The sequence below is a fragment of the Trichosurus vulpecula genome, chromosome 3, assembly GCF_011100635.1.
Source record: "Trichosurus vulpecula isolate mTriVul1 chromosome 3, mTriVul1.pri, whole genome shotgun sequence".
Lineage (NCBI taxonomy): Eukaryota > Metazoa > Chordata > Mammalia > Diprotodontia > Phalangeridae > Trichosurus > Trichosurus vulpecula.
The window spans coordinates 113909404-113936692 of NC_050575.1; the positions used below are offsets into that span (position 1 = coordinate 113909404).

General features: G+C 43.8%; 1 protein-coding gene across 1 annotated transcript; it reads right to left on the reverse strand.

The window, feature by feature from the left end:
- Nucleotides 1-7373: 7373 nt before the first annotated feature.
- C3H20orf96 (chromosome 3 C20orf96 homolog) lies at nucleotides 7374-25809 on the reverse strand. Its single transcript, XM_036752554.1, has 10 exons — nucleotides 25741-25809; nucleotides 24780-24888; nucleotides 23592-23719; nucleotides 21259-21417; nucleotides 12028-12127; nucleotides 10122-10279; nucleotides 9933-10034; nucleotides 9696-9782; nucleotides 8948-9066; nucleotides 7374-7434 (listed from the first exon to the last, which is right to left on the reverse strand). The coding sequence occupies exons 1-10, from the start codon at nucleotides 25807-25809 to the stop codon at nucleotides 7374-7376; spliced, it is 1092 nt and encodes a 363-aa protein (XP_036608449.1).
- Between the last annotated feature and the right edge of the window lie 1480 nt (nucleotides 25810-27289).

Consider the following 27289-nt stretch of genomic DNA (forward strand, 5'->3'; position numbering starts at 1 on the left):
TTTCGGAGCTCTTACCCACAGCCTTGGTGGCATGCGTGACTCTGGGCCAACCCTTATTATGAGCTCCCAGGCTGAACCTAGATGTTGGTAATTATGAATTGTATTTGGTCTGTCTGTCGATGTTTGTAGTTAGTTTATATTTGCTCCGAAGTTCAGGGTGCTGGCTTTTTCCCCTGAACTAAGTGAATGGTATTTGTATGCTGAATTAAAGTAAGCTTGTCAACCCCTTAACGTTGCTTCCCTTAGTAAAGCAGATCAAAAGAACCTGGGCTTTGGCAGCTTGCTGGTAGCATGATTGTTGTTGGGCTTGTGTTGGTTTTTCACCCCCACAACAGCCGCTAGCCAGATTGTTGAAACAGATGATAAGCACTTTATAATGTTTTGAACTCTGAGAATACATGACCACCTTAACCAATTTTCCTCTTCTTCAGCATGATCCTTGATAGTCTTGCCTTCTTGTTTTTCCATATAAATTTCATTATGATTTTATTGAGTTCTGTCAAAGATGCCCTTTGGTATTTTGATTAGTGTTGCATTTTCTGTACAAATTAATTTTGGGAACCACTGTAATTTTTACTATAACTACCCAAGAAAGCTGAATGAACTGCCATGAAGCCTGTCCACAAACACTATCTCGACAACTGTTTAGATCCACCATCATTATTCTTATGCAGTCCTCTGTGTTTTTAGATAAGTCAATACCCAGATACTGGATAGTTTTCATCATTATAAAAGGGGTTTTTATTAGGTATTCTTGATTGTCTTTACAAGTAAATAAGAATATAAATTATTTTGTGCAATAATTTTCAATCCTGAAACTCTGTCACATTCATTTGTCTACATTAATCTTTGGTCAAAGTAGTTGAATTTTCTAGATTCAGTATCAAATTATTTACACATAGTTATCATTTGACTTCTCTATTTTCAAAGTTAATCCTTTTTTCCTCTTTGCAATTGCTAGAATGTCTAATAGTGTATCAAGTAAAAGTGGTAAAGGTAGGTTCCTCTGCTTCATACCTGTTGTTAGGGGGAGTACTTTCACTGTTTTTCCATTGCATGTTATCTTGACTCTTGGTCCAATACCAATTTGTTATCTAATCTGAAATGGGTACTCTAACTGCTATACAGCAGTCACTTTAATATTCCCTAATTTTCCACTGGAGCTGTTGCAAATTGAATCTCCTCTCGGGCCTCCTACATCATCGTCTCCTTCGTCTCTCTAAGCTGGGGATCTTGCCTCATAATTTTCAGAAAAAAATGCTGTTGTTCAGTTATTTCAGTCATGTCTAACCTTTCTTGTCCCCATTTGGGTTTTTTTGGGGGGCAGAGGTACTGAAGTGGTTTGCCATTTCCTTCTCATTTTATAGATGAGGAAACTGAGGCAAACAGGGTTAACTGACTTGCCCAGGGTCACGCAGCTAGTAAGTGTCTGAGGCCGGATTTGAACTCATGAAGATGAGTCTTCTTGACTTTAGGCCTGGAATTTTCTCCACTATGCTATCCACTTAGCTATTCTCCTTAGAAAATACAGAACATTTTTTGTGATCTTACTCTTCTCCCCTGTTTTACCTCAAAACCCTTAGAGATCATCCTTCATTCTTTCCTACTTCGCTCCAGTATCTGAGGAATAGATGGTGCTTCTTATTGCCAAGGCAAATTTTTGTTTCTGCCCTTGATCCCATCCCCTCCTGTAACCTCCAAAGCCTGCTTCTTCTAGCATCCCTTCTCTAATTTTCAAGCTCTTCCCATTGGATGCATAAAACAACTCAGGCCTCTCTTTCCTACTCTATCATCCCCTCAAGGAATTGTTCTATAGCCTTCTTCCTTCCTGATATTAAATTGCAAGAAAAAGCCAACTATGCTCATTGCATTCCTCTGTTCTCACTCCCTTTCTCAATGATTTATAACCTGGTTTCTAAAGTCATTGATCAACAGAAACTATTTCCTCCAAGGTTACTAATCACCTCTTAATTACTAAGTCTGATGCCTTTTCCTCTGTCATTATCCATCTTGACCTCCTCTGTAGCATCTGACTCTGTGGATCACCTTCAAGTGATGGATAATCTCATTTTTCCTGGTTTTTGCCATTCTTTTCTGCTGGTTCTTCTATGTACTAGTCTGATCACTCCTTCTCAATCTCCTTTCCTAGTGACATGTCCTGTTAACTGTGAGTGTTCTCCAAGACACGGCTTCTTAAACTTTTTCTGCTTTTGCTACCCCTTTTCACCTGAGAAACTTTTACGTGACCCTTTCTATATAGGTATATAAAATAGGTATACAAATCAAATATTTACTGATAGTAAATCATAAAGAAATTTATTTTAAAACAGTTCTTTGGTATAACATATCATTTTACCACTTATTAAAGACAAAAGCAAACTTGCATACTAATGAGATGAATGTGCTTGTTTATTTTTACAGAAAGAATTAAATCTCAGCAGAATATCTGATACTGCAGGATGGAGAGCATCTTCAATGTTTTTCAGAGTTGAACGATATTTTGATGTTATAATCATCAATGCTGAGAACGCTGCTTTGCATAAATACATAGTGCAAAATGGCAGGATTATATTTAGGGTCATTTCAGAAGTTGTTGGAAATTCTGTCCTAATCCCAAGCCGAAATTCATTTAATGATTTTGTACGAACAGTAAAAATACTGCAATTCATAACATACGATAGTCTCGAATCTGAGCAGAGGTGTTTCTGGCAGCATTTGTTGGGGTGGCATAACAGCATGCTCAGTGCAAAGTGCGCATGTTGTGTGTTCAGAAGCAAGGCTGTAGTGAAGTTGTCTGATGCAACCCGGGCAAGCACTGCCAGAAACACCTCAGATTAATTTCACATTTGATTTGGAATTAATTTTTGGTCATTGTGTTCAGAACCCTTTTACTGTTGCCAAGTTCTTCACAACCCCCCCACACATTCAGTTACGTAACCCCATATGGGGTCTCGACCTACAGTTTAAGAAGCGCTGCTCTAAGACACTAGTACAGGCCCTCTTCTCTCTGTATGCCCAGTGATCTCAACAGCTCTCCTGAGTTCAATCATTTTCTCTTGCCAATGACTCCCAGGTCTACATATCAGGCCCTAATCTCTCTCCTGAACTCCAGTACTATATCACCAATTACCAGGTAAATCACCATCTATCCCTGCATGTACTATAGGAGCTTAGAGGCCATGTGTCTGACACAGAACTCTATCTTCCTTACTAAATCCTCCCTTCCTCCAAACTTTCTTATTTCTGTTGAGAGCGCAACCATCCTTCCAGTCACCCATGTTTGCAGCCTCTGAGTCATTCCTGACTTTTCTGTCTCTCCCCAATCCAATCAGGTGCCAAGTCTTGTCTATATCCATCTCCTAATCTCTACTCACACAGCTATCATTCATCATCAACCCTTGTCACTTTTTGCCTAGACTGTTGCAATCGACTCCTAATTAAACTCTAGGCTTCTAGTCTCTCCCCTCTCCAATCCATCCTCCGCCTCCACCTCCCACCCCTTCCAAATTATCTTGAAGTAATTTGATTGTGTCACTTCTCTGCTCAAGAATCTTCAGGGGATCCCTATTAACTCTAGGATAAAACATACACTTTTCTATTTTACATTTAAAGGCCTTCACAATCTAAATCCAGTCTGCCTTGACAAGTGCATTCAATTGCAGTCCTCTCCAGGAACTCTACATTTCTACTACATTGGACTACTTACTATTCCCCCAAAATGTGACATCCCTCTCCTGTCACCAGTGCCTTTCCCTATGCTGTCCCCCATTCCCAGAATGCTTCCCCTCCTCTCCATCGCCTCTTGGAATCCTTCACCTCATTTAGGTCCCTATTCATGAACTGCCTCCTATGGGAAACCTTTCCTGATCCCTCTTGTCAGCTGTCTCCACCTCACATTATCATGTTTGTTATCTGATTACATGTTGCATCCCAAAAGTAAGGACAGGGACTGTTCTTAATTTTGCCTTTGTATCCCCAGATCCCTAGCACAAGGTCAGGCACATAGTAGGTGCTTAACAAAGGCTTGTTGGATTGTATTTAGTTTCGTTTCATTCTTCATCCCTGGGGTAAATGCAGGAAGTGATGCTAAGAGGGCATCCCCTCATTTACTACCTTAAATACCTTTAACAGGTAGATAAAGTGAACTGTTTTATAATATACTGTTTCTAACATTTTTGTTGCTGCTATGCTTCTTACACTCAACTATTTAATTTGGCCAACGGGGAATCCCACAAGGAGTTGATTCAACTGACCTACTAAGCGTTATAAGGCTACTCCAAAGACATGGCATGGTCAACAAATAGAATGGATAAAGTGCAACATTTGAAAAGACCAAATAAATGTTGGCCCCCAGAAGGACTGTAACAACTCATCTCCACGGTGATCAAATAAAGTCACTTGACCAGAGATTACGAACTTGGGACTCAAATAATTTGAAGCTGACTGTGCCTTGAGAGACAAGGAGACTAGAAACCAAGAAGACTATGCCAAGAAACCATTGGTCTGAAGGAAACTATCTACAACTCACCTGCATACTTACACCATGAAAAATAGCATAATCATTGTACTGATAGCTTGCCAAACCATGTGAGTAATATCCACACATTAGCAATACACTTCTAAGTTCCTAAAAAATATTTAAAGAATTCAATTTTAAATTCACTCATCACTTGTGACATCCAAAACCTAAATAAGAGCTAAAAATAAACCAAGGTGGAGCCCATTACTCAAACAGCACATTTAGAGCACTAGAAAGACATCGGAGGTGAGGGGGAGTTTCGCACTCTCCTTTCCCATTTGGAACTAGGAGAATAGAATACATAAGAGGTAATGAGAGGTATCCATCCTTTTTGTTGGAGAGGCTATTTTGTGTATGGGTATCATTCTACCTTGGTTAACAAATTCTAGATAAAACAAAGTATCCAGGGGATGAAGGAGATCAAGGAAAGTTGCAGTGTCAACACTGGGTCAATGGCAATAGAAACTGTATCCCAAAGCCGAGGGGAAGAATGCAAGCTCATGACAAAAGCACCGGTCAGCAAGGTGTGCACAAGTCACACAGCCAAGACTGCTGCCATGCTTAGTCTCACAGGGCAGATGTGTTGGTAAGCAAAATGCGCTCCTTAGCACTTAGTTCAACAAGTGCCCTTGAAGAGTTTGGCTTTTGTTCGCTTTGAGTAATTCAGTGTATTTCATTGAGTCTTACTAAGTGCTAAGCCCCCGGGCCCAAACCCCTATTGGGTGTAAGACCTTAGTGGGTATGGAATGGCAACTAAGGTGGGGCCCAAGGTAGGGCTAACTCCAGGGAGGGCCTAGTCTGGGACAGCAGAGGCTCTTAGACCACGTGGGTTTAAGTCGCCTCTTTGTGACGATTTTAGATCATGTGGGTGAGTCGCATGTGCGACTCACCCCTGACGCTGAAAAAGATATAAATAGAGGGGTTGGCCTCCTCTTCCTTGGAGCTCATTCCCGCAGCAGTGGTGGAGCGCATGACTCTGGGCCAGCCCTTGTTCTGAGCTCCCGGGCTGAACTTAGATGTTGGTAACTATGAATCTGTATTGGGTCTGTCTGTTGATGTTTGTACTTTGTTTGTAATTTGCTCTGAAGTTCAGGATGCTGGCTTTTCCCCCTGAACTAAGTGAATGATATTTGTGTGCTGAATTAAAGTAAGCTTGTCAACCCCTTTAACCTTGCTTTCCTTATTAAGGCAGATCAAAAGAACCTGTGCTGTTGGCAGCTTTCTGGGTGCTGGCTGTGGGTGGATCTTACACCCCCACAGAAGCTGCTGGCCAGATTGTTGAAACAGCAGAGAAGTAGCCTATCTCTACCTCTTGCAGGCCAAGGAGCCTCAGGAAAGCATTTTCTAAACCTTAAAGTGCTCTCTAGACGTTAACAATAATAGTGAGAATAAATGCTCTTTACTATCCCAGAAGGACGTATTCTGTCCTGATGAAGGATCAGAGGATTTCAGTGGGGCTGGTAGGACTTAGAACACAGGTCCCCAAATGACCTGTGTCTGAAGCTCATCACTAGAAGGTTGTCCACCAAGTGACAAACTTTTCTGTGTGCGCATGGCCACACTAACTCATCAAGACTGAAGTACAGAGGGAATAGCTGAACCAATCTCAGGTCCCTGAATTACTTTAAAAGTTATTATCTTAATTGGAGGGTACACAGGAAGAATCTGTATCTAGGAAGGTCTCCATGTCCCTCCCAGAGTTACGTCTACCACTGGCAATGAAGTTTCTAACAAAGTATGCCACTGAGGGGGCAGCTAGGTGGCACAGTAGACAGAGCACTGGCCCTGGAGTCAGGAGGACCTGAGTTCAAATTTGACTTCAGACACCTGACACTTACTAGCTGTGTGACCTTGGGCAAGTCACTTAACTTGACTGCTTCACACAAAAAAAAGGTATGTCACTGAAACACATGCCCTGTGATGAAGATTATAAAACTTGAGTGTCTTTGAGTGTTTCCTGGGTATTGTTTGTATTTGTGTACATAGCTACATGTAGATGACCATACAGATATATATATATATATATATGTATGTACATATATATACATATATATATGTACATATATATATATATATGTATATGTGGAATTGAGACAAGGGCTATGGATGGACAGATGGCTTCCTGGACCTTAGAAAATGTCATAAGGTGATCCTATGTTGGGAAATACCAGCTTTAGATAACAATCTTAAACTGATCACTGACGTCAGCTTCCTTGAGCTTCTCCCTTGTCCGTCTGACGATGGGCACCACAGGGACTAGTTTTGCACATGGTTATGCCAGGGAGAAGCTGAAGTTCCAGTGGTGGGACACACACACAAATGAGGAAGAAACTTAGGTGAAGTTACTTACCCAAGTACAAAGCTGTCATTTGAACCCAGATCTCTTAATTTCAAATGTACTTTCTGTTACATCAAACTGTCCAAGTAGGAGTGGAGCAGTGCATCCCACCAGAGACAGGACCATGGACCCTTTAGTCTTTTGGTGGCCCTTAGTCCCCGGACACCAATCCCTCACCTTACAGACCAGAAAATGAGCTTGGGATCTCAGAGCCCACAACCAACAGAGAGGCAGAGAAGTTGGAACAACTATCGTGGCCACCTCAGAACACCCTCCCAACAGTTGTAAATTACATGAAATGAAAATCTAATTTTATTAGTTAAAACGAGAGTGTGGCTTCAAGTGAAAAAGAGGTGAAAATCAGAGGGTGAAGAAGCTGCTGAAAACTCCCCTAGATGGATTAAGATGTCCTACAGGAAGGTGGGAACACAGCTCCCAGGACCGAGAACAAAGATGATTAGAAGAAAAACAAGGGATCTCAGACCAGCCAGGGTAGAGTCCTGTCCTGCACCGGGGCTAAAAGGGAAGCATTTCTTCCTGGGGGATGTTGAGGATGATATCCATGTCTGGAGTACACCTGGTGGAAGATTGAGGGAGGAAGAAGAGAGATTGAGCACTTTACAGTGAGGGGAACTTGCAAGTTCAGTGGTTATCTCTAGAACAAAGCTCCCACAGACAGAGGCCTCAGGAAGATGAGCAGGTAGGGCCACTTGGGTGAGGGGCCTTCTCAGCCCTTCCTTCAAAGGAGGCTAGGACCAAGGAAGTATTGGGGCAACAGAGGAGAAGCCTCCTCCCCAAACGCTACATCCACTCCAAGAGCTATCCAAACAACAACAACAAAAAAAACCCACACCAAATTGCAAATGGAGCAATGGTTTTAAAATAAAATCTAAATCAGGACAGCTAGGTGGTGAAGTGAATAAAGCACCAACCATGAAGTCAGGAGGACCTGAGTTCAAATCCAACCTCAGACACATGACACTTACTAGCTGTGTGACCTTGGGCAAGCCACTTAACTCAACTGCCTTGCCTTCCCCCCTCCAAAAAAATCTAAATCTAACATCTTGGGAAAATGACTTGCTAGGTTTGCTGTCCTAGGACAGGGACCATATTTAGGTACAGCCAATATTTATTGTCCCCAAATGACCTGTGTCTGAAGCTCATCACTAGAAGGTTGTCCACCAAGTGACAAACTTTTCTGTGTGCGCATGGCCACACTAACTCATCAAGACTAAAGTAGAGAGGGAATAGCTGAACCAGTCTCAGGTCCCTGAATTACTTTAAAAGTTATCTTAATTGGAAGGGTACACAGGAAGAACCTGTATCTAGGAAGGTCTCCATGTCCCTCCCAGAGTTATGTCTACCACTGGCAATGAAGTTTCTAACAAAGTATGCCACTGAGAGGGCAGCTAGGTGGCACAGTAGACAGAGCACTGGCCCTGGAGTCAGGAGGACCTGAGTTCAAATCCAACCTCAGACACCCGACACTTACTAGCTGTGTGACCTTCGGCAAGTCACTTAACTCAATTGCCTTGCCTTCCCCCCTCCAAAAAAAATCTAAATCTAAAGTCTTGGGAAAATGACTTGCTAGGCTTGCTGTCCTAGGACAGGGACCATATTTAGGTATGGACAATATTTATTGTGGCCTATGAAATGATGAGGAGCATGGTACTGTCAGTGGGAAAACTAGAGTACTATCAAATTCCTCTGGCCTCTGGATCTCCTCCAATCTAATACTACCCCTTTCTTGTCATTAGGCCTTTTATTGTGCTCTCTCCTATGCTTGGTACGAACTCCCTCTCTCCCCAACTCCACCTTCTCCATTCTCCAAGTCCCAAAGGAGGCAGCCCTTCTTCTAAGAACAATTAATCCACCCACTCTCCTCTTCGGGCTTCTCACTTTCTTCTACCTCGAGCTCACCTGACCAGTTAGTGGAAGAGCTAAGAATAAATTCCAAGACTCTTGATTTTCTTTCTAGTGGTCTTGCTTCTATGCCCCATGACCTTCCTCAGGATAGTGAAGGAATCCCCATGACTGGGGCAGGGCTCCAGAGCAAGCGTACCCCAGGCCACCTGCTGGAGATCACATACTTAGGTTTTCGAAGCAGGATATTAGCAAAGACCACTTCCCGTGAGTCCTTTCTCTGCATCTGGAGATCCTCCACCTGGGTCTTTAGCTTGGGAAGTTCCTTCTTCATATGCTCAATGTGCTGAAGGAGCAGAGAAATGGGAGAAAAGGGATGGCAGAGAAGTAGAAAGTTAATTGTCTCCTTTCCAGAGGAGAGATTCAGGCGCCACAAAGGAGGTTTAAAAAAAAGTAGAAACAAAGAAATTTTTAAAAATGGGCTGTCACTATCAGTCTGTATTCCTGACAGTGTGAGCTCCCTCAGGGCAGGAAGGTAGTATTCCTAGGTTATCATGGATGGCGATGGTCATGACAGGTGATTGGGGAGGGAAGGTACTGGGCAGTGGTAGCTAATGATAGACGGTAAGCTTTAATGATGAATCTCCCAATATGCTCCCCAAACAAGGGTTTCTTATAATTTACTGGGGTTAGAGTGATAAGGAATGCTCCAAGCTAGTTAGTCCGTTCACATCATCAGAGGAGGGCAGGATTGTTTCCTGAAGTCCTAGGTATTGCCTCAAATCCTTCAAACATACTAATCAAAAGAGGACTCCTGGTCAAGAGAATTCTTCCATTTCTGTGGTATTTCCAGTAGACCTTCTAGGCCTTTTTGCTCTCTCTATACCCCTCAGCCTTGGGCAAATCAGAGCCTGGGTCATTTGGTGTCTGATCCTGCCCCCTGCTAATCCCTACTTTCTCTGGGGTCTCACTTACCACTCTGAACTGGACCGTCTGTCTCAATAGTTGCTGGTTACTTATTGTCTTCCTCATAAGAGCAGCTTGATAGGGAAGGATGGTTCTCTATGGAGGTAGGAGAGATCAGCCAGATGCAAAAGCAGGTGGTAACTCACCTCTCTGATACAAGGAGGCAGGGATGGAAAAAGACTGCTTCAGTGACACTCCCACCAATGGATGGAGTCTTCAGATGGTCCACAGGACCCCACTGCTCACCTTGGACATGATATATAAGACCTTCTCCATCTTCATCATTAGCTTCTGTGACAATGTGTGAAGCACATCCTTACGTATCTCCTCCAACTCCTCTAGTTCATCCTGGTGGCCAAGAGAAGGAAGTCACATCCTGGCCCTGGGGCCTCCCTTGGGGAGGTGCCTAGAACACAGAGGCAGGAGAGCCCTTACCTCATGGCTATCTTTCACATCCTGGATCTGGCGCATGAGGTTGGAAATCTGCACAGACTTAACTGGGTACTCATGATCCATGTAGGTGGTCAGGAAATTCAGCTCGTCTTGGGCCTTACGAATCCCTGTTTTCACCTTTGTCAGCTGCTGCTGCAGTTCTAGTGAAGATTGAGGGAAGCAGGGAGAGAGGAAAAGGGGAAGCTCCCTACACCAAAGGTCACACCCCTCAGCCATAAGCCCACTTCCCTAAAGCTATCATATGACTTGTCCAAGATCTCACAACAGATCGGTGGCAAAATGGACTAGAATCTGATTTCTCATCCAGGGATTTTCCCTCTTTATCATGCTGACTCCACTGCAGAGATGGATAGGCTCTGCGGTCCAGGGCCTCACCAGCCCTCCTTCCCAAGGAAGGGCAGTCTACAGGAGCCTTGACATAACTCAGGGCTCTCCAAAACATAGTCCGTGCAGCCCCGTGTGGCCCATCTGTGTCCACCACAAGCACAGAAATCGACACAAAGGCTTTAAAGCATTTATGTCGATTTCCACGCCGTAATAAACACAGGCAGGCTGCATAAAATTGCACTGCAGGCCACATGCAGCCCATGGGCCACACTTTGGACAGCCCTAACATAATGTATGGACCAATCCACTCTTCCGATCCAGAATAGTCCTATTGCTTATTTCAACAGACATTTATTAATCTCCTACTGTGTACCAGGCATTATGCTATGCATTGGGCATGCAAAAAGAAAAATGAACTACCCTTGCCCTCAAGAAGCTTACATTCTAATAGAACATAACTTTTATTTCCTTGGTCCCTCTGCAGTGGGAAGTTAGGTTGTGATAGAGAGGGGACCTTAAACACAGATGATCTTCCTCTTTCTCCCTCCTCTCTTCCCTCTACCATAGTGAGGCCTGAATTTACCTAAATTTTAAAAATCCTGTCTTTACTCTGTGACAGCATCCTTCTGGAACTTCTAGTCATGAGAAGGTTGGGGTCGCCTAAATCAACTTGGTCTGTCTTTCCTATTGCTTCTCCTCTTAGGGAGGTAGAGACAATACTGCATTCAGTTAAGATAAATCCATCAAGCCTCTACTGCACACAGAGTTATTCCCCCACATAGATCCATACACTGCTCTTATTAGGAGGGAGAGTTGTCTATTTTATTCACCATGTGCTTCAAGTACTTTCTTTTTAGGTTCATGAAACATGGATTGTACTATGCTACTCTCTGGGGGAGGGAGACATGCCAACAACTTAGGCAAAGGAAGATGGGTTAACTTGAACACAAAGAGACAGGCAAATGAAACACAAAGGCCGAGGGAAAAGAACCCACTCTTTCATGGCTCCAGTGTCTGCTGGTTAATGCAGTCCCGTGGATGAGCTGAGAGCCTGCTCTTTGAAATGTGGTGAAAGGGAGCAGTGGGTAGAAATAAGAATAACATTACTCTAGAGAGTAGAGACAGCATGGGGGCCTGGAGCTCAGGGATGGGGAGAGTGAACAGAGATAATGATCTCAGAGACCACCCAGTTTCCATGGAGAAAGAGAAAAGCTTGTCCCTTCTGCAGGTCAAGCTGGAGTGCTGGGTACATCTTAGACAGCATGTGGAGGGAAGCAAGAAGAAGACAGCGACATCAACAAGTCAAGTTCTGGGGCATGTTGGTGAAAGAAAGAAGAGGGTTCACACTTGGGATACCAGAAAAATGGAAATCACAGATTTGCACACAGTAGGCATGTAATATCTTATTGCCTAATTGAATTCTATGTTCTAAGATTCTTTCTGGTTCTGACACTCTAGGTTCAAATTTCCCTTCTAGCCTAAAACCACAGGAGTCTGTGACCACAGGAGATAACCCAGAGCCATAAGGCCAAGAGTATGCCCCTGCCATAGGGGCACTCACCATTTACTCTGTCTTTTGCCTGGGCTTCCCACTTCTCTAGGCTGTTCTTCATGTCTTCCATTTGCTTATGGCTTGCGTACTCCAGAGTACCAACAAGAGTCTGTGTGCACAGATACAGAGGCAGTGTGGGTGAGGATGCTCTGGGTAGCTGGCTGCTTGGGCCCCACTCCACAGTTATCACTATGGCTCTGCTAACACATTTCCCCTTCCCAGTCCCTGTGTTCCTCCTCACCATGAGTCATCCAGATAACCACATACTCTCAGGTCAGAACTCCTAAGTGCAGCAAAAATTAGTCAATTTGCCATAGGCAGTAGCAACAAGTGAATTCACCTAAATAAAAAAAAATCCTGTCTTTATTCTGTTGAGAGTATCCTTATAGAACTTCTAGTCATGAGAAGGCTGGGGTCACTTAAATCACTTTGTCTGTCCTTCCTAGGGAGGTAGAGGCAATACTGCATTCAGTTAACATAAATCTACCAAGTATCTAGTGCACACAGAGTTATATCCCCACGTAGTACAGCAACAACCGTGTAGACAATTTATAGGTAAGGCAATAGCTGGACAGCTCCCAGAAGAGTTTAGATGGCTGCTTGGCAGGTATCTTTGGTGCCATCCAACTGAGAAGCTATGAATGCTCCAGGACCTGGCTGTAACCAGGTATGGAGATAGGTGTACCCCCATGAAACAGTAAGGCAATAATAACAGTGTAGATGATAATCGTCAAAATGCCTATGTAGTTCTGTATCGAAAAGTATATAAGACTCTCCACGTAGAAGGTAGAAGAAGTAAACCATTTATTCAGACACCAGAGAACTATATCCCATAACCAAGCGCTCAGCTCCCACAGCCAGTCAGTGCACTTCACCATAACAGCAAGGAACCCAAAACATTCAATACAGAATATCACAACATGGAGCCTCGCCATCCTAAAACCTCTCTGACCTTCTGCTGGGGTCTTTCCAAAACAAACTCAAAGTACAGCTAAGTCAGTCTGTTCAGTTCTAACAATCACAAGGGTGGCCATTAGCAGCCATAACACTTTTTTCTCTCTCTCTCAGCATTTTCCTGTGACATAACTTCCTTTTCCTGTCAGGAAGCTCTTCCCACCCACCACACGTGTCTTAGGCTTCCTGTGATGTAAGCAGGTCATATGGCCTATTAATGGATGGGAAAGGTCTTCAAATCCAAATTGCTCTCACCTCACATGACCAATTGGTTCCACAAAAACATGTTGTTAATGTGGAAAAAAAAATTTTGAAACAAATTCCCCTGATAAAGGCCTCATTTGTCACACATATAGAAAATGGAGTCAAATTTATAAAAAAAAAAATCAGACCCATTCTACAATTGATAAGTGATCAAAAGATATGAATAGTTTTCAGAAGCAGTAATCAAATCTATCTACAGCCATGTGAAAAAAAATGCTCTAACTCACTATTGACTGGAGAAATGCAAATTGAAACAATTCTGAGGTACTACCTCATACCTATTAGATCGGCTAATAGAACAGAAAAGGAAAATGATAAATAGTGGAGGGGATATGGGAAAAATGAAACATAAATGCACTGTTTTTGGAGTTGTGAACTGATTCAACCATTCTGTAGAGCAATTTGGAACTATGCCCAAAGGTCTATAAAACCATGCATACCCTTTGACCTAGCAATATCACTACTAGATCTGTATCCCAAAAGAGATAAAAAAACAAAAAAGGAAAGGGACCTATTTGTACACAAATATTTGTAACAGCTCTTTTCTGGTGGCAAAGAACTAGAAATTAAGGGAATGCCCATCAACTGGGGAATGGCTGGACAAATTGTGGCACATGATTGTGATGGAATACTACTATGCTATAAGAAATGATGAGTAGGATGCTCTCAAAAAAACCCAGAAAGGTTCACATGAGCTGACACAAAGTGAAATGTACTATGTACGCAGTAACCACAATATTGTAAGATGATCAGGTGTGAATAACTTAGCTATTCGCAGCAATACAATGATTCAAGACAACTCTGAAAGGCCTATGATGAAAAATGCTTTCCAACCCCCGAGAAGGAACTGATGGTGTCTGAATACAGAAGCACATTCTTTTACTTTATTTTTCTAGAGGTTTCTTTTTTTGGTCTATGCTTTCTTTCACGACATGACTATTATGGAAATATTTTCATGACTACACATGTATAACCTATATTGAACTGCTTGCCTTCTCAGTGGGGAAGAGGGAGGATTTGGAACTCAAAGTTTTAAAGTTGAATGTTAAAATTGTTTTTACACGTAAGTGGGGAAAAATAAAATACTAAATAAGTTTTCTAAAAAGAAACAAAAACCAAAACCAAACCATGCTGTTAGGAAAAATGTTACCCAGGTATGTGAGGGTGGAGGGGAAAGGTCACTAACTTGGAGTCAGAAGACCTGGGTCTGAGTTCTGATGGTTCTGCGGTTTACTACAGATCACCTGTGTGGCCATGGGCAAGCTATTTCGCCACTCAGTGTCTCAGTTTCCTCCTCTGAAAACCATAGCTCCTGTTGGCACTGCCCAACTCAAAGGGATGTTGTGAGAAAAATGCTTATCATTGATACTGTTATGTATTTCATAGGAATGCTGTTGTAAACAGAACAGTAAGCAGACTAACCCTCAAAAAGTTCCTGTTGCTGAGGCTGAGTATTTTAGCAGGGGAGGTTCGGTTACAATAGACCCAATGTGTGACCTAACTTCGAAAGGCTGTTAGCGCTAGAAATGCTAGAGAAGGTTACCATTGTCTAGCTCAGAGGATCATTGGATCAGCTTTTCCTAGTGCCCTTGGTCTCAACAACTCGATACAATCTGTCCAGTCTAACCCTTACCCTGTCCTGCTCTGAGGCCCTTAATCCTGGTCCCCGAACAAAACCGTATTTCTGCTTCTTTCTTTGAGTTAAGCTTACTCCCACAACTTCCCAGGAGGTCCGTCCTCATCAGAGGACTAATCGCTTCTCTGACTGAAATGTTTGGCTTTTTTGACTTTCTCTCTCTCTAGCTCAAATTCCTCTCTCCTCTTTGACCTTGTATTTCTCCAACCCCTGGGTCACCTAAATTTCTCCTAGAGGAGACACCTTCTGGCTTATCCACAAAGAGTTAACTATTATAGTCACCAAACACAGAAATACAAATAGATGTAACAGTGGGATGGAAAATTTACTCATCAGTCAGTCAATATTTAAGTTCCTACTCTGTGCCAGGTACTGTGCTGGGGATACAAAGAAAGGAAAAAGACAGTGCTTGCCCTCAATAAGGCAAGTAAGGCACCGTAGCCTCCTAACCAGGCTCCCATTAGCTCCATTTGCTCTTGCCTACTCTGAGGAAAGGCTGGGACTTCACCAGACAAAGCTGCACCATCCGCTGCTGAGCCGAACCTCAAGGGAGGACCTAGAGAGTCCAATTTCACACCTCCCTCCAATCACTGAGTTGCTCAATTGCCAGCACACTCCCATCCCTTTGTACTTGCCCCATTCCAGGGATTCTGAAGCCCCATTCTACATCCTTACCTCAGCGCTGATCCCTCATACCCAGCCCCCTTGACTCCATTTCTGCGCCCCCCCCCACTCCAAGGTCCTGGCTTCTAGATCTGCCCCCCTCTTCCACAGTGCCATTTGGAATTTCTGATCTATGTTAATCAAATTTTCTTTCATCTTAAACCTCTTCCTTTCTCACCCTTCCATCTTGTGGCCTTCACTTAGACCTGACAACTTCATGATGATATCCCCTGCCATCCTTCTGAGTACTGATTATTTCTTCTCTCCCAAACTCACAGGTTCTAGTGGGAGGGTTGGAATATGCTATTGTTCCCCATTGCCACCTCCACACTCTGCCTCTACCCCTTTCACTAAACACCCTCTCCTCCTCTGAAGTTGTGCTATACAAATTTAGCACCCAATACAGATCCTGGTGGCTGCTATTTACCAACCCCCAAGACATTCTCCTCCCTTCCTCAGTGGGTTCAGTACCTAGTCTTTGTGCTCATAAAAAGGTATTCACATATTGATGCCACCTCAAAAACTCTAACCTCCAAGTTCCTCAGTGTCCTCCATTTCCATAACCTACTCCTCGACCCCTCCACAGTTTCATACGGAGATGGTCATATTCTTGATCTTTGTTTTTTAGTTTTCAGTTTTCTTTTTTTATTATAAATCATTATTTATTTGTTCAACATTTTTAGTTTTCAGCATTAATTTTCACAAGAGTTTGAATTACAAATTTTCCCCCCATTTCTACCCTCCCCCCCACTCCAAGATGGCATATATTCTGATTGCCCCATTCCCCAGTCAACCCTCCTTTCTGTCACCCCACTCCCCCCCCATCCCCTTTTCCTTTACTTTCTTGTAGGGGAAGGTAGATTTTTATGCCCCATTGCTTGTATATCTGATTTTTTAGTTGCACGCAAAAACTTTTTTTTGAACATCTGCTTTTAAAACTTCCGCCCCACCCACCATCCCTAAGAAGGCAAGCAAGTCAACATAGGCCACATGTGTATCATTATGTAAAACACTTCCACAATACTCATGTTGTGAACAGTTAACTATATTTTGCTCCTTCCTATCCTAACCCCCTTTATCCAATTTTCTCCCTTGACCCTGTCCCTTTTCAAAAGTGTTTGCTTTTGATTAACTCTTCCCCCTATTTGCCCTTCCTTCTATCGTCCTCCCTTTTTTATCTCCTTCTTCCTTTCCTGTGGGGTAAGATACCCAATTGAGTGTGTATGTTATTCCCTCCTCAGGTCAAATCCTATGAGAGCAACATTCACTCATTCCCCCTCACTTGCCCCCTCTTCCCTCCCAACAGAACTGCACTTTCTTGCCATTTTTATGCAAGATAATTTACCCCATTCTATCTCTCCCTTTCTCCCTCTTTCAATATATTCCTCTCTCATCCTTTAATTTGATTTATTTTAGATATCATCCCTTCATATTCAACTCACCCTGTGCCCTCTGTCTATCTATCTATCTATGTATATATAAAACGTATGTATATTCCCTTCAGCTACCCTAATACTGAGGTCTCATGAATTGTACACATCATCTTTCCATGTAGGAATGTAAACAAAACAGTTCAACTTTAGTAAGTCCCTTATGATTTCTCTTTCTTGTTTACCTTTTCTATGCTTCTCTTGATTCTTGTGTCTGAAAGTCAAATTTTCTATTCAGCTCTGGTGTTTTCACTGAGAAAGCTTGAAAGTCCTCTATTTTATTGAAAATCCATATTTTGCCTTAGAGCATGATCTCGGTTTTGCTGGGTAGGTGATTCTTGGTTTTAATCCTAGCTCCATTGACCTCCAGAATATCATATTCCAAGCCCTTCAATCCCTTAATGTAGAAGCTGCTAGATCTTGTGTTATTCTCATTGTGTTTCCACAATACTCAAATAATTTCTTTCTGGCTGCTTGCAGTATTTTCTCTGTGATCTGGGAGCTCTGGAATTTGGCAACGATATTCCTAGGAGTTTTCTTTTTGGGATCTTTTTCAAGAGGAGAACAGTGTATTCTTTCAATTTCTATTTTACCCTCTGGCTCTAGAATATCATGGCAGTTCTCCTTGATAATTTCTTGAAAGATGATATCTAGGCTCTTTTTTTGATCATGGCTTTCAGGTAGTCCAATAATTTTTAAATTATCTCTCTTGGATCTATTTTCCAGGTCACTGGTTTTTCCAATCAGATATTTCACACAGTCTTCCATTTTTTCACTCCTTTGGTTCTGTTTTATAATATCTTGATTTCTCATCAAGTCACTAGCTTCCAATTGCTCGAATTTAATTTTTAAGGTGGTATTTTCTTCAGTGGTCTTTTGGACCTCCTTTTCCATTTGGCTAATGCCTTTCAAGGCATTCTTCTCCTCACTGGCTTTTTGGAGCTCTTTTGCCATTTGAGTTAGTCTATTTTTTAAGGTATTATTTTCTTCAGTATTTTCTTGGGTCTCCTTCAGCAAGTCATTGACTTGTTTTTCATGGTTTTCTTGCATCACTCTCATTTCTCTTCCTAATTTTTCCTCTACTTCTCTAACTTGGTTTTTCAAATCCTTTTTGAGCTATTCCATGGCCTGAGACTAGTTCATGTTTTTCTTGGAGGCTTTTGATGTAGGCTCTTTGACTTTGTTGACTTCTTCTGGCTGTATGTTTTGGTCTTCTTTGTCACCAAAAAAAAAGATTCCAAAGTCTGAGTCTGAATTTGAATCCATTTTCGCTGCCTGGCCATGTTCCCAGCCAACTACTTGACCCTTGAGTTTTTCATTGCGGTATGACTGCTTGTAGAGTAGAGAGTACTTTTTCCCAAGCTTGAGGGGCTGTGCTGTTGTTTTCAGAGCTATTTCTACACAGCCAGCTCTGCCACACCAGCACTCCTCCTCCCACAAGAACCACCAACTCGGACCTGACTCAGATCTTAAGCAGGCTCTGCACTCCTGCTCTGATCTGCCATTTAATTCCTCCCAACAGGTGGGCCTGGGGCCAGAGGCAACTGTAGCTGTAGTTCTGTCCTCAGAGCTGCACCACCTCTGCTGCCCCCAAGCCAGTGGCCGAACTGCGAACTCTTTTCACTCTGTCCCCCACAGCTTTTCCCACCAACCTTCTCTGTTGTCTTTGGTGTTTGTGGGTTGAGAAGCCTGGTAACTGCCATAGCTCGCTCATTCAGGGCGCTAGGGCCTGTTCCGCCTGGCTCTCAGTCTGGTTGGTCTGGGCGCTGCTCACGCTGGGCTCTGCTCCCATCTGCTCCCAGCTCCATGCAATAGACCTTACCTAGCAACCATCCAGGCTGTCCTGGGCTGGAGCCCTGCTTCCCTCTGCTATTTCATGGGTTCTGCAGTTGTAGAATTTGTTCAGAGCCATTTTTTATAGGCGTTTGGAGGGTCCTGGGGCAGAGCTTTAGGCAAGTCCCTGCTTTCCAGCCGCCATCTTGGCTCCACCCCTTCCATATTCTTGATCTTCCTATCATCACTTTCCAGTATTTCACTTCCTGGTCCACAAGGTCCAACATTCCTCTGTCTTACAACCCTTAATTCTGTTCTTCAACTTCAATTTGATGTCCATTCTTTCTGCCCCTCCAGTCCTTTCCTCTGCCATCACCTTTGTGCTGGCTACACTCTCCTCTCTTTCCTATCTCAGCCCCCTTGATGAACCAACTCAACTCTACACTAGCCTCTATTCTTAAGTCCCTTGCCCCCTTGACTTACCATTGAACATGCTTTGCAAAGCCCAACCCTGGATTACTCCCAACATTCACCTCTTTCACTACTATTCAGGTGTTGCTGAACATGAGCTAGAGAAAAATCAAGAATCTGCACTGATTAGAGTCCCATAGTCAATTTATGTTATCTGACCTCAACTAGGCCCTCACTACAGCAAGGTGAACATTCTCTCTAATCAACTTACATCCTACTCCCCAAAGCACTGTTTCTAGCTGTCTTGTCCTTCTTCAACCCTCCCAGAGGACCCCCTTCCGTGAGCCTTTCAAATGAAAACCTTGCCTCATACTGCACCGAAAAAAATGGAGAACCTCTGCCAAGAGCTTTTCCTCCTCTCCTCATATACTAGCCTTCACATCCATCATTAGGGATTGTATAATGGCCATTTATCAATCCTCATTCTTCCTAACCTCTCTGAAGCATGTAGCACTAGTGATCACTTTCCCTTTTTGCAGATTCTTTCCTGACTCTCCTCACTACTCTCTCCTCATTCTCCTCCTACCTGTGACTCTTTTCTGAAGAGGTAACTGGTGGCATAGTGGCTAGAACACTGGGCTTGGAGTTAGGATAGACCTAAGTTCACATCTGGTGTCAGACACTTAACCTCCATCTGCCTCAGTTCTTTCAACTTAAAATGGGGATAATAATAGCAGTGACCTTGCAGGGTTGTTGTGAGGATCAAATGAGATAATACTTATAACAAATGCTTGGCATAGTAGGTGCTATTTATTCATTTTCCCTCCCCCCTTCTGGATATCTTGAATTGGATGTCCCATAGGCACTTTAAATTCAACGTGTGCAAAACAAATCTCATTTTCTTTTCCTCCAAACCCTACCCTCTTCCCTTCCCTCCTCTCAATGACTATTGATAGTACCACTATTTTCCCAGTCACCCAGCCTCACAACCTCAGTGTCACCCTCAGCTCCTCACTCTCATTCACCTTGATGTCCAACCCATTGCCAAATGTTAGTTTCCATTTTTACAATGTCTCTCATCAACATCCCCTTGTCTCTACTCACACAACCTTAGTTTGGGCCCATATCGCCTCACCTGAACTACTGCACTAGCCTCCTAACTGGACTCCCAGCCTCAAATCTCTCCCCACTCTAATCCATCCTCCATTCAGCTGCCAAGAGGATTTTTCTAAAGCACAGACCTGTCACCCTTCCCTTCCCCTTTGTTCATGCATGCCAGTGGTTCCCTATTACCTTCAAAATCAAATATCACCTCCTTTGACTGGCATTTAAAGCTCTTCCTTACTTGTCCCCTTTCCACTTTCCCAGCCTTCTTTGAACACCTTGATTTCCTCTATGATTTAGCAGCCCTGGTCTATTTGCAGTTCCTTGAACACAACACTTCATCTCCTATCCCTGCACCCACACATTTATTGGCTATGCCCCTCTGCCTGGAATGCTCTGCCCCTGCACCATGACCACTTAGTATTCCTGATTTAAGACTCAGTTCAAATTCCTCCCATTCCAGAATGCCATTCCCAGTCCTTCTAGCTCCTAATGGCTTCCACTCTCAAATTACCTCCCAGCTACTCTGTATATACCTTATATCCGTATAGTCCTATAATGTTGTCTCCATTAGAACGTGAATTCCTGAGAGTGAGGATTAAGTGGTTACATAGTAATCACTTAACAAACTTGCCTGGTGACTTAAGGTAAACCAAAACACAGGCATTGTCATCATTTTACCCATGAAGAAGTTGAGGCTCATAAAGGTTGTGACTTGCCTATTCTCACAGAGACAGGATTCACACCCAGGTTTCTCCTGACCCCCATCTACCACCCATTGTTTCATCTGTAAGAGAAGCAACATAGCAGGAATCTTCAAAAGGAGGTCATTATGATTACCCTTAGGATAACCCTAAAGTACAAAGAAGAGTCCCTATTTTGCACACGGGAAAAGGCCCAGAAATATGGCAGGTTGCACGGCAAATTATAGATGGAGAAGGTGGGTAGGCACCTTGGAAAACAGTTCCAAAGGGCTAGAAGTTTCTCAGTGTCACTCATTCTCACCCCAAACATGTCTTGCTGCTGTAGAAGCCTCCGCACTTTGTCTGCAGTTTTAGCTTCTATGTCCTGGATCTTTTTTGCCAGCTTCTGGTTGCTAATAGTGAGGGAAGTAACATGCTTTTTAAGTTCTTCTAGCGAGGCTCTCCTTAACTTAATCATTGCCTGTGGGAGTCAGAAAAGAGAGGAAACAGAATGAGCTGAGACCTAGACAGTCTCACTGGAATTCCTGGATTTGCTAATTGTCTCCTAGACAAGTGGTTCTTAAGCTGGAATCCATGAACTATTTTTGTTTTTAAAATATTTTGATAATTATATTTTGATGGGGCTGGTTTCCTTTGTCATCCTGTGTATTTTATTTTTATGCATTTAAAAATATTCTGATAAGGGGTCAGGGGTCTGTGATACCAAAAAGGTTAAGAACCGCTACTAAAAACCGTTCCTTGGTGCTGGTTTTTTTGTCCAGAAGGTGCCAAGGAGTGATTGTTATCTGGTGGTTATTCTGCCCCCTTGTGGCCTTGGCTGGAAATAGAGAAAGAGATCTCTCCTAGCTATGCAACAGAACAGCAAAGGATATACCTCCACCCACAGGTCAGCAAAGTCCCATTGGCCAGCGGGCCACTGAGTTGGCCTGAAACTTCCCATTTGCTTCTCACCTCCTTCTTATCTATGACAGGTTTGTCTCTTGATTCCTCACCCCTGCCTTGCTCTCCAATGAAGGAATGTAAAGTTTGATCCCTGAAATTTTTTTTTCTTAAGGAGTGGGCCTTATAGCCAAATCACTCTGGCTCTCATGGACTAGCCTACAACAGGTCCCAGGCCAAGCCCCATTAGGTCATTGTTGGGGCCCAGATTGTCTCTGAGTGAATGTAAATAGCGATTGTTTCTGTTCTGGCCAGAAACCCTGAGGGTCTTTCTCTCCCAGATTGATTGATTTTTTTTTTTTAACTAATTAAAGTAGTTGTTCTCTGCCTCATTTCTTACCTAGCCTATCAGTCATACTGAGACTCGTTAAAGACCTTAGCTTAAAAAGGCCAAGGTCTCTCACTGCATCCAGGGCCATCTCTAGCCATCCTGATCTATAGCTCACCAAAGGACCCGGATGGCTCCAGAGGAGAAAGTGAGGCTAATGACTTTGTATAGCCCTCCCTCACTTAAATCCAATTCACTTGCATTTCATGGCATTGATGGGGCGCTTGTGCTTGGACCCTAATTCTGACATCACATTTCCTCTTATCCTCTGCCTGGGTGCCTGTGCCTGAACTCCAGTTCTAAAAACACATCTCTCCCAAGCTTCAAAGCATTGGCCCAGGCAGCCTCTCTCCAGTTTAAGGGCAGCATGCCTTACCAAAACAACTAGTTCTCAAAACATAGTCTTTCCCAGGCAGCCTCTCTATAGCTAAAGGGCACATGCCCCAAACTTATCTCTGCTTCTTCCTCAGTAAGCAGCTATGTTCAATTACAGATTGATTTCTGGATGATACACTGAGTCTAACACACATCCTAGACATAGTCAAATGTATACTCCCCTACATTAATCTTGACTAACAAGACGTGTGATGGAATCCAGCTGGATATTCCCGGTCAGCTGTGAACTTTTGGTGACTTAGTGACGTTTCACAGCAAAAACCACACACACGGGTAGCCCCACCTAAGGCTATTTCCCAGTGAACTCTGGGTAAGATACCTGCACAGTAGATACAAAAAGCACATGTTCCTTTAAGAACTGACCGCCCCCTTAATCACACCTTAGCCACTCCCTAAACCCACCCTAAACACCTAATTGACAGGTTTAATCCCAAAATCTTGTACTTAAACTTTCCCTGTAGCCCTGTATGGTTGCAGGTTCCCTAAGAGCTCTTGCCTGCTTTAAAGCATAATAAATCTTTGCCTCCTTGACTTAAAGAATGCTTGAGTTCATGAATTCGTTCCAGATGACCTGGGAACTTTGGTTTGGGATTCCTACATCCCTGGGGTTTATTTCTTCCTCAACAGCATCACCTCCCTGATGTCATGGTCCTCTTCAAGAATGAAGGACAAACAACAACTCATAACTGTCCCTTCCTTATCTCTGATGTCCTTTGCCTGTAGTTATCCCCAATCTATTTTCCCTAATGTGTTTCCCAGGCAGAATCTAGAAACTCAGGCCTCCACTACTCTTCGAAGTCTCCCCAATCCTAAAGAAGATCTCATGGTACAGAGTCCCTCCCCAAAGCTTTCTATGTCCCCACTCCCCTCGATAGATCTGCAGCATTATCCCCTCTTATCCAGTGACCAGCTATACATCTCACTGTGCTAGATAGTTTCCTTTGCCCTCTCCTGCCCACCAACCCACTTACTCTTAGTACTCGGATGCTGGCTTGGACTGTCTCCAGATCCATCTCAGTCCCAATTGTCTTTTGTGGCTGGTTCTTCACGGTGCTAGAGGTAGACACTGACTTTGCTGTCGATTTTGTTCTAGTAAACTCTGAGAGAAAAGAATCAGCAAAAACAAAAAAAAAAACAAAAAAAAAACCCTCCATGTTTCGGTAACGTAAGGCAAAAGATAAATCACTACTTGGCTCCTGGCTGGCCACTTACATCCTTTCTTATGTGTTTCATGAGAGGCAGGAGATAGTTCTGTTCCTATATCACCTGTAGAGCATTCTACAGGATAAGAGCAGAAAATTCATCGAGGTAGCTAACATTTAGATAGGGTTTTAAGGTCTGCAAAGTGCCTTATGGGTGGCACATCCTCACAACAACACTATGTTGGTCAATCATTTTTCAGTCATGTCCAACTCTTTGTGACCCCATTGGGGGTTTTCTCGGCAAAGATACTGGAGTAGTTTGCCATTTCCTTCTCCAGCTCATTTTACAGACTAAAGAAACTGAGGCAAACAGGGTAAGTGCCTGAGGCTAGATTTGAACTCACGGAGATGAGTTTTCCTAACTCCAGGCCCAGTACTCTATCCACTGCCCCCTAGCTGCCCCAACAACTTTATAAGATGGCTGCTATTATTATCTTCATTTTGCAGGTGAGGAAACTATGTGCCTTCCCCAGAGTCACAATTTTCCGAGGTGGGATTTGAACTCAAGTGTTCCTCCTTCCATCCACTATACCTCCCAGCCACCTCATAGAACCTGGACAAATACTAAAATACAAATTTAATAAACTGTATGTACCACTGTGGGTAGCATGCTACTGTAGAACATGAATTTCAGCATATGTGAAAGTGAGTATAGACAACACCTAAACATATAACCAGCTCCAGAGTTATCAAGCTGTCCTGGTGAAGGAGTTTATGCCTCCCTTCTAGATTAGTTCTCACTGCTCATCCTCCTCCACACCGATTTCACCGTGCCATCAGGTATATCCAGTAGTCTAGTCTCTGTAGCATTCTGAAGCCACTAAAAGGATGGGGCTTGGACTACCCTATCTCTTCAAAGGACATGAAAGAGTCCTCTCCCCATTCCCAACCCAGCCTCATTCATTGTAGGAAAAGGGCCTTTAGAGTCACTCACAGGTACCCTGTACCTCTGCCCACCTGATCTAGGACTGGCCTTCCTCCTTGATAGCCACTTTCCTGAGGCAATTTTAATCTGAGGTAGATTCAACCTGGGCTTCTTCTTTGCCTGCCGCCACCGATGATAATCCTAATTTCCAGGTGGAAAAGAAGGCATTCAAGAAAGGTGTCAAGCTAACGTGGAAATATGTTTTACATGATTGCACATGTATAACCTATATCAGATTGCTTGCCATCTTGGGGAGGAGGGAAGGCACAGAGGGAGAAAAATTTGGAATTCAAAGTCTTTCAAAAAATTAATGTTGAAAATGATCTTTATATATAATTGGAAAAAAATAAAATACTATTAAAGAAAGAATCTCAAAAAAGGTATCAAACATCCCATCAAGAATTATGCCCATGCCCAGCTAGAGGCTAATGGTTTTGGTGAATAGATGAATACAAAGAAACAGAGAACATAATCCATTCCCTTTGCGAATCCAGACTAGCTAGAGAGAAAACTATGCCATAGGGAGTCACGAGCAGTCTGAACTGGAGCTCATCCAGTCAATCCTTTCTTTTTACAAAGATGCCATCAGCTTGAAGCTGAGACTCGTTCAAGGTCTACAGCTAGGAAGGCAGGGTCAAGACTTGAACTCCAGACTTCTGGCTCCAGACCCAATGTTCTTCCCATTTCACCAATGCCACTCATGAAACAGAGTCAGGGCTGAATCCTGGTCCGGATTGTATGTCAGGGCTCAGAGGGAGTTCGAGTGAGGCTTCCGGGAAGAGGCAAGATGGGAGCTAAATCTAGTGTGCAATGGGCACAAGGTGGGTGTAGACTGTAGGTGAGTAGGGGAAGAAGGCATTTTAGGGAATAACGAATGGCAGGTTGGGATGGTGAATGGGGCCAAGTGTGACACTTTGGGTCAGAATTTGGAGCAATACAACCTCCCTGGTCATTACCAGAGACCATTCCACAGCGGCCAGCCCCCGAACTCACCAGATGCCGGTATCTGGGGATTCCAGGGATGACGTAAGCTTCCTTTCTGAAAAGAGCAAGGGAACCCATATGAGACAATCAGCTGCCATATGCAGTGGATAAGTCTCAAAAAATGACTGCTCCTTCCCAGGCAGACACTGGAGTTTCAGACTCATGGCGCGGACCCAGGATTCGAACCCTTGGCAGAGACAGACTGCACACCACTGTGGGGCTGAGGGGAGAAAGAGGGCTGGGAGAGAAGGGGCGGGGCCGTGCGTACGCACCCTTCTCCTCGCCCCATCCCTTCTGGAAAGCGCTTGGCATGGGAATGTAATTGTGAACAAGGGCTGGGGCTGGGGCTGGAAAAGAGGCTCAGCCGGGAGCATGCGCTCTACCCCTGGGTGGAACCCTGGTCGCCGAAGTGCACCTAGGGGTACTCAAGGCTTTGGAGGGAGAGGTAGGAGAGACTGGCTAGAGTCCTGCGCACGCGCACTCTTCCACGAGCGCCCCTCCCTCTCCCCAGGTTAGAATGAAGCTGGGGTCCGGGAAAGGAGGAAGGATACAGAAGCGGCCTCGTGTCCCGGGGCAGTGGCAGTTGAGGCGGCAGCTTGTAGCCCACGGCAGATTCGGCCACTGCAGCTCCGCGGGCCCAAGCGAGTGGAGGAGAGCAGAGCGCCAGTTTGCTCACTTTTCTTGTGGCTGCATGGCGCAGGCTCTTCTCTCCAAGCGTTGCCAACGTTAGCTGGCGTTTCCAAGGAGACAGGACCAGGGCTAAGGGCCGCGGGAAGGGACTTGCTGCGCCAAGAGCGCTCGTGGTGGCAGAGGCTCCGGGCTCCCTGAGTTCTGCATCTTCACCGTTCAGCCCCCCACCCTATCCCTGCCCCAGAGCCATAACCGGGAGTTTTGTGTCTAGAAAAGAAGTGGGGGAGGATGGGGGAAGAAGAGGGACAAATCATAGGACGGATCATCTGATAGCTCCCAAGCATTTATCAAGTACTAGCTTAGTGAACTGCCATGTCCTCAGTGCTGGGGTTGGAAAGGAGAATGAAAACCATTCCCTGCTGTCAAGGAGGATACAACATGTAAAAGAGGAGGAGGAGGGGTGGTGTCAGGAAAGGTGACAGGTTAGATGAAGGAGACTAGAGAAGTATAATCCCATCCAAAGACATGGAGGTGGGAGATGGGATACCAAGTTGGGGAAACAGCAAATAAACCAGTTAGGTTAGAATGTGGAGTGCAAGAAGGGGAGCAATGTGAAATGAGCCTGCAAAGGTGGACAGATTGTGAAGGGCTTTAAAAGTAAAACAGGGTGAAAGAGCAGAACCAGGAGAACATTGTACCCAGTAACAGCCACATGGTGCCAGGAATGACTTAGCTCTTCTCGGTAATACAATGATCCAAGACAATTCCAAAGCATCCATGGTGGAAAAGAACTGATGGAGTCTGAATGCATATTGAAGCTGTTTTCATCTTATACTGTTTTCCATTTTTTGTGTGCGTTTTTTCCTTTTGATCTGTTTCTTCTTTCACAACATGACTAATATGGAAATGTTTTACATGATTGCACATA